Source organism: Phaseolus vulgaris, chromosome 8 (assembly GCF_000499845.2).
Source record: "Phaseolus vulgaris cultivar G19833 chromosome 8, P. vulgaris v2.0, whole genome shotgun sequence".
Lineage (NCBI taxonomy): Eukaryota > Viridiplantae > Streptophyta > Magnoliopsida > Fabales > Fabaceae > Phaseolus > Phaseolus vulgaris.
The window spans coordinates 557184-566024 of NC_023752.2; the positions used below are offsets into that span (position 1 = coordinate 557184).

General features: G+C 25.9%; 1 protein-coding gene across 2 annotated transcripts; it reads right to left on the minus strand.

Moving 5' to 3' along the window:
- Window positions 1–6395: 6395 nt before the first annotated feature.
- Window positions 6396–8841, minus strand: LOC137826072 (uncharacterized). Of its 2 annotated transcripts, none has more exons than XM_068631913.1 (4): window positions 8684–8841; window positions 7912–8105; window positions 7753–7816; window positions 6396–7112 (listed from the first exon to the last, which is right to left on the minus strand). In XM_068631913.1, the coding sequence occupies exons 2-4, from the start codon at window positions 8070–8072 to the stop codon at window positions 6816–6818; spliced, it is 522 nt and encodes a 173-aa protein (XP_068488014.1). In that variant the 5' UTR covers window positions 8073–8105; window positions 8684–8841; the 3' UTR covers window positions 6396–6815. The 2 variants fall into 2 exon arrangements, with proteins under 2 accessions (XP_068488014.1, XP_068488015.1); XM_068631914.1 differs by having other exon boundaries at window positions 7912–8387; window positions 8684–8806.

Consider the following 8841-nt stretch of genomic DNA (forward strand, 5'->3'; position numbering starts at 1 on the left):
CTTTACTCTTGCCTCTCTCTGCTAATTTGGTTTCAAGGAAAACACAAATACATTCATATATACTGCATGCACACATGCTCCAATCCAACTTGTCCATAAAAGCCTAATTTCTGTCCTTTATATACTAGCCTAGTTCAAAGTTTTCTTCAACCATTGACTTCTTTGGATTAAACCCACCAACTCATTATCAAAAGCCAGTACATAGTCTAAAACTTGCCACTTTGCTTATTGTACTAGTCAAGATCCCAGGAACTACTTTACCCAGATATCGTCCTGAGATCATTCGACCGCATAAAGTTAATGTATCAAGGTAAATTAAGAAAATATGTAACAATTAGGTAATATAATTTAAATAATAGTATTCATTAATATGGTCTATAAGCAAAATAGTCGTTCATTACAAACACGGTAAATAAGCATGATTATACAATAATCGTGAAAGTTTTATCAATATATTGACCACATTCAAACAAATCACTTACTTGATAGTGGGAGAACTTTTTTACAGATACACTTCCGACCGAAGAAATGAATACAAGAAGGAAGGAGAGAAACAACGATCAAGGTTGTCCGGCCAGTAGCAGATACTATCTAGATATTGAAGAAGTACATCACAAATAAGAAGAAATGACAAACCAGAGTGAGTAACCAAAGGCATAGAAGAAAACATAGTATTTTCCATTTGGGATAAGTATCTAAACTAAACCCTAAACCCCACCACCATAGGAGTAGGACAATTCCTTGGGTTAAAGATACAGTGGTCCTTAACAACTTCTCTAATGTCTTCCATCTTATTTTGTGTACACTGTTCTTGGGACAAGAGTAAAAGAAGGTTGCGCTTTATAGGGTGTGAAGTATTATTCAAAAAGTTAAGTATGTTTTTAATAACTAAATTTCGATGAGAAATTAGATTTGGTTCCTCACTTAAATTATAAAGTTATTGAATTCTTAACGTATAAAAACATTATATAAGACATCATAGGACGGTCAATGACTTTGATCACTGAAATATATTTAATTTCATTTTTTTAATTATTTATATTTAACTTTAATAAACTATTAATCATTTATTTAATATTATTACTATTTAAATTTAATTAATATTATTATCATTAATATTGTTATTTTTGTTAATACCATTAATATTGTTATTAATATTGTTATTAATATCATTAATATTGTTATTATTATTAAGACTAAAAAAATATGAATAATAATATTAATAGGAATAATAAAAATATTAAATAAAAAATTCATAGTTTATTAGAGTTAAATATAACTGATTAAAAAAATTAAAACTAAATATATTTTTTATGAAGATGAAGAGTCATGCTGACATGAACATAAAGTTATAATTGGACTTTTTTCTTATATAAAATCTTGTTTATCACATGACAAAATTGTGAACGTAGTATGTTTCTGATGATGTCTTACATAGACTTTTCAAAGTCTAAGGATTCAATAACTCTATAATTTCAATAAAAATAATACAAATAAGAATCAATTTTTTAACAATTTCTCTTTTATTGAATAGTCTTTAAATATTTAACAAATTCTTTTATTAAATGGTCTTTAAATATCTTGGTTTGTTTATGTGATATTTTATCATATTGAATTTGTTTTAGTATATGGGTTTAGCAACCAATAAAAAAAATTAGTTTTTTTATTAATTGATAAAAAGGCATATAGAATATTGCAATCACTCGAAATACAACATTTAAAAAAAAAATCATTAAAACTACATCAAAACACCATAGTTGTAATGGAAAAAAAAATCAGATTACGAAAGATATTACCAATTGTGATGAATTGTAAAAATATAAAACCAAGAGATTATACAATGATTTCACCAATTGTTTTCATGTAGAAACATCTTAGAGATATTTCTCAAGAAAACAACTTATATTGTTGCTAATGAATTCTCAAAATTAACCAACTTCTAATGCTAAATAATTAATAATATATTAATGTATGAATTATTTTATGAATAAATATTAATGTATTAATTTTGTAAATAATAATCTATTGACTATTTACTAATAAATATTAATCTATTTATTATTTAACTAATAAATAATAAAAATGTATTTTTTAATTGATAAATATTAATGTAATAGTTATTTAATTAAAAATGATAATACATAAATTGTTTAATTAATCGTATATTAATTGATTGATTGATTAAATATTTATTTAATAAATATTAATTTATAGTTAATTAACTAATTAGTAAACACGAAACTAATAAGTATTTAATAAATATTGATATATTAGTTAATGAATTAAAGAATAGTTGATTTATACTATCTAATTTTTTTTTATAGTACTAAGTAATTTAACTTGTGTAATAAATGCATTAACTATTAATATGTTAACTCTGATAAATAAAAACTATTAATATGTTAACATATAATTTAATATTTTTTATTTGAAAAATGTCTAGATGACACCAAAAATACCTCATTAACAAAAGAAAACTCACCTTATTATTCTTTCATTTGATAAAATAAACAATTAAAATAATAAATTGATAAATAAAATAAATAAAGTTCATCTGAAATGTTCTTTTTCTAATTCATTTAATAAGGAAGAAAATAAATAACTTATACATAAAGGTAGAAATACGTCAAGTTGTTGGATAGTAATTTATGAACTAGTTTACTATGGTTAGTTCATGTTAGACTATTATTTGAAAAAATATATATTTTTTATAAATATTTGATGTAAGTATCAGTATTTATAAAAGTTTTTATTATATATTAGAGTTGCGTAATTATTTATATTTTTAAATATTAATTATTTTAACCTGCATAAATAATTAATCTTGTTAGTTTATTTAAAACTAAAGTTATGTGCTATTTAGAAATCTTATTACCAACTGTTTTTAAATCAATAATCGCGTATGTCAATTTAAACCTTAAAATTATAGATTTATATATTAGATAAAAAAAATTAAGAGAAAAAACATTACTAAGTTATACACACACTATATAATTTTCAATAAAGTCAGGTTCAATTTAATAATAATAATAATAATAATACAAGAAAAATCATTTTTTTTATGAACAAAATTCGTGGGAAACACTTTAAATTCATGAAAAATATTATATTTTTCACGAATTTTTTATAATAAAAATTTTGTGAATAATATTCTCTTAGAAAACCTTTTCCACGAATTTTATTTTCTGTGAATAACTTCAGATTATTTTTGTGAACAAATATCACAGTACTAGTGATTTTTTTACAAACTTATTGTGTGGAAAATATCATTTCTCAAAGATATTTTTCACGGATTCTACCTAATAAATTCCCACACCTTTTTGGCACAAAAATTCATGAAAACATATAATTTTTTTTAAAAAAAGTACTAAAATAATCAACTTGCTAAATGAATAGAGAATTTCTTCAAATACCTAACATAATTAAAACATTTGACATTTAAATATTAATAAAATTAACTTATCAAAACTTTATTTTTTTCTATATATGTACACATTCTTTAATATTATTGTACTTTTTGGTTGCATGCAAATGCAAATTGTAAATATGAATTCTAGTATTTAAAGGCTATAGCATACCCTAAGATAACCTATTTATACTTTTAAACATTGAATTTGATAGTTTATTGGATAATAAAAAATGAATAGTTCACTCAAAATAACTTATAATTTAAGGATTAGATCATTAAAAAAGTAAATTAATTATATAGATGGAAAATGAGGTAAGTTACACCCATATAATTTATTCATTTATTGAGAACTTGATTCTTAATTTATAGTGGGTTGGTTATGAAGTCAACATATTTTCCATATTTCTGAATAGTATATGTTTCTAAAGAGATATTGTTTATAGATATACATGGATAACTAAAGCTTAAAAAAAACAAAAGAAAAAAGTCAATTTTAAATAATTTTCTCTGCAAATTTATAAAAGAAATAAAATAATATAGAATTAGTTATGTTTTTTATAATCAATTATATACAAAAAATACTCAAATATTTACAAATATAATTAATTATATTAAAATATAATTGATTATTTTAAAAAATGAATCATTTATGTTTATTCATCAATATTTTTAAATAATTAAATTATTAATACTTTATTTATATGTATATTATATTATAATAAGCTAAAATAATTTAATGTTTTATTCATAGTTATATTTGTATTACAATAAAATCAAAAAATAAAATATTAAAATAAATAAATAAAATAATTAAATTTCGAGATTTCATAAATGAATTTATTTTAATATATTTTATTTGTTAAATATAGTATTTTTATGCATTAAAGTTTTATAATAACTTTTTATTTTAACTTGAAAAGTATATTTTAACACTAAATTAAATTTATCTCAAATTATTTTTAAAACAATTATTTACAAATTATTTTCTAAATATATCAATATAAAAAATTATTACATAAATCAAATCAACTATAAAAAAAATCAACTTCAATTTTTTTTCTCTAAATCCAAAAAATCAACTTTTCACTCCTTTTTTTTTACATTTTTATACCCTCTCTAAACCAAATAAAAAATTAATCTTTATTAACAAAACAAAATGGGATATTAATCAAACTAGGAAAAGTTTATCCTTTTCCAATTAGTATTTCTCTAGGTGCCTTTGGGAAGGAGATGTTGATGATATGTCTCTTAAAATGACTAAATCCTTCATTAGTTTACCTTTCAAAGTTTTTTTTTAAAACATGGGATAATTAACCTCCCACATTGCTTTCCTAACAAGGCAGTGATAAAGTTTATTATAAAGTCACTAACTTAGAATTCCACACAAAGTTTATTATAAAGTCTTTAAGTTTTATATATTGATAAATGTTACATTATCAATAAATTAAAATCACCTTAGAAATTATTATCAAAGTTAATAATTTTAGCTCACACGTAATTTTTTTTGTTTTGATGGCATTGTAATAAAATTTTAAAAAAGCTCTATTAGGTTAATCTAAATAGAACTTTAATGCAAACTTTTGGATAATTATTTTTCAAATTCATTTTTATTAGAAAGTTGACAACGGTTGAGGCTAAACAAATAACTCACATGACAACATCAAATATAAATAAAATAAAATAAAATTAAGAGTGTGTATTGATGCATGCTGATAATCAATCAAACATGCAAATATTCATAATTCAGTTAAGGTGGTAAACAGTTAAAATTTCCTTTATAAGTTTTATTTCAACATCATTATGAATTCATTGCACTTTCATAAGAACAACCATAGGTATATTTAGACTTCTTCCTACACCTCGATAACTTCTTGTGTCACTCACATAATAAATGTGAAAATACTTTTTTTGCCTTTTTGTGTTACCCTCGTATATAATCTAGATGATGTTTTCAAATCTAAAAGTATTCTTTAGATGTATAAAATTTGGAAGTCTTTTTTATATTTGAGATAAACTTATGAATTATGTAATCCAGATACATAACTCGGAAGTTAATCTCATATCCCGAAGAGACTTCCGGATTATGTAATCCAAAAGCTAATCACACATTTAAAAAAAAACTTTTAGATTACATCACACATTTAAAAAAAAAAACTTCTGGATTACATCACACATTTAAAAAAACTTCTGGATTACATCACACATTTAAAAAAAAACTTATGGATTACATCACAAATTTAAAAAAAAAAACTTCTGGATTACATCACACATTTAAAAAAAAAAAACTTTTGGATTACATCACACATTTAAAAAAAACTTCTAGATTACTGAGAAACTAATCTCATTCAAAAAATACTTCTAAATTATGTAATTCATAAGCTAATCGCACATTAAAAAAAAAAATTCCGAATTACATAATCTAAAAACTAATGTCATGTATAGAAAATACTTGTGAATTATGTAATCTAAAAACTAATCACAAAAGGTCCAGATTACATAATCTGAAAACTAATTACAAATCTAAAAAAATACTTCCAGATTATGTGATCCAGAATAATAAAGAAAAGGATATTTTTAGAATAAAAAACTTATAGAGTGACATATGATCCAGAATAATAAAAAAAAGATATTTTTGAAATACAAAAACTTATGAATATAATAAAAAAGGATATTTTTGGAATAAAAACTTATGGAGTGACATAAAAACATATGGAGATACAGGAAGAAACAGTTGTAGATTTATCATCTGATAGGTAAGCCTAGAAGGAAGAGAGAGAATGATAAGAGAGTATACCAATCATATTAAAAGTTCCTCCCCAATCCCAAAAGGACTTTGTACCAATCAATGGTTCCCATATGGTGTCACAAACAGTGGGAGGATGGGGTAAAGAGAAAATGTTTTCCATAATAATCTACCAAGTAGTTGGTGCTTGCTGTCATACTTCACCAACCTTATTCAGACAAGATGAACATTGGTATAGCTGCATTTTGGAACAGAAAATACAATTGAATAACTTCATATAATAAACATACGTGCAAATTACCTAAATATATTTACAGCAACCATAACCAAAATCACCAATTTCTATACAGAACACAATTGTGGTGATAGCCTAAAATTTTTAAAAAGACACTCAGATACAACCACCTAATATTACAAAAAGACATGCTCTCTCTACACATCAAACCTCCAAAACAGAAGGTTTGCTATTTCTGCAGCTTCCTAAACTTGCTAGGGATAATCACAATGAGAGGGACTCACCTCACCATACAAATAACCATGTGCTATATACACAACTAACTCAATTTCTTACTTCCCTCCGAATCATTCAAAATTCTCTAGTTAAGTCACGTTTTATAAGTGATGCAACTGGGTTTCTTCTATATACACTTCTATGAATGGAGTTTAAGCAACAGCAGGGATGCCAGAATTCTGACAATCCCTGCTGAGGCAATCAAATCCTTCTACTCTAACTGCAGCCGGTTTAAGTCCAAACTTCATCCTAGCACATCCTCCTTTGCGAGATGCTGAAGATGGAGATGGCAAACCAGAAGGTGATGAAATTGATGATACAAGAGTGTTCTCTTCATCCCCAAAGCGAGCATCTTGGATCAATGGATTTGCAGCCCGAACTGGAGGAGAACAACAAAAATATGGAGGAGAGGAAGGTATCTGATTGGAAAAATCCTGGCCAGAACTCTCCTATTGAAGGCAAAGTTAAAATTAATCAATCAAAGATCAAAGGCAGACAACATCAGTTGCAGCAAAACAATGGCCATTACAATTATCAGCAGTTTCATTCCATCAATAATAACTAAAAAAACAAGGTATTAAATTGCAGTTGTAATCAACAATATATAATATTGCAGACTAATACAGCCAATTAATGTTGCACGGTTTTGTCAGAATATATAATACTGCAGACTAAAACAGCCAATTAATGTTGCAGGTTTTGCCACAATATATAATACTGCAGACTAACATAGCCAATTAATGTTGCAGAGACAAGAAAAAAAAACTTGATATGTTGTAGCCGCAACGCAATTGGATCTGAAGACAGTTTCATAAAACTTTGTTAAAGCTTGAAAAATACATATCTTTAAGCTAAAAATCATCTAATTAAAAGTGGTGATCTAAAGAAGCAACTTTGAGAATTTTCAAAATACCACACTCATTCCCAGATAAAAATAAACATATTAATATCAAATTAAAAGATCCATATACCATACATTCTTAAGAAACAAAAACAAATTTGAAGATAAAATTTATATGCATTTGACCATGCTTTATTCTCCTTGGTTAAAAGGTAAGCTAAATAACTTGTAACAGAGTCGTCTCTTACCCTCTTGAGAACAATGTCAAGTAGTTCTGCCCCAGCTTTTGAATCAGACCCCTCAGTTTGTTGGCTAATAAACATCAAAACACAAACAGATCAGGTCTTCATCACAATAGAAAGTACAATAATAGATTCAGAAGGCAAACAATCAACCCTAAAACTTACCCTAAATGCCATTTCACTGGTAGAATAGGCAAGTTCATTAAAACTCCAGCTCTGCGTGGCTTAGGGCAAAAGACAGGGCCATTCTGATTAGCAATGGGAAGAGAGCCTCTCATCTCTTCACGTGCTGAGAAGGCATTCTGATGAATATTATAACAATTCATCCTAAAAATTTGCTAGCTTCCACACTAGAACACCTAAACAAAGCAAAAACAATATAATCAGTGAATGTAAACAGAAGCTGGAATTTTGTTTTATTCACTGAAATCTCAATTATTTACAAAAGAAAATGAGAGCACACATCCCACTTGCAAGTACCAACAGATCCATTTGGCCAGATCAATTAAATGCATCAAAATGGAAAATAGAAAAATTAAAAATCTAAACTTCAAAAGAAATTTCACCACCCATTTCACTCTTCCCCAATTATCTACAACCCAAACAATGAGGTGGAACCAGTGCACAAATCAACACCAGATCTGAGAGCAAACCATGAAAAATGTTAACTGTTTGCCTTATCTTTGTTATGTGTAGATCAAGAAAAGTCAGGATAAGTAAGGTACATAAAAAAACAAACTTGGGCTTATGTTAAACAGCTATAATCACTATCACCATCTTACAAACAGATAGCAGTCACAAAATTAAAAAGGGGTAATACAGAAAATAGAAAACAGATCTTCAGATGGGGTAATGAACAAAATGCTACAAATCAAAAAAAAAAAAATGAACAAATCAAAGTACAGTAAACTTGCACAAGAGAGAAAGAGAGAGAGACCTTTGAGGGTATCCTCTGAACTAAGAAATCAACGAAGCTGGGAGGGCGAGAGGAAGGAGAAATTGTGCACAGCACAATCCTATTTAACGCAAAGCAAGAAGCTAGTCTCATAGAGAAACAACCTTAAACGATGTCGTTATGTTGAAATTATTATTAAA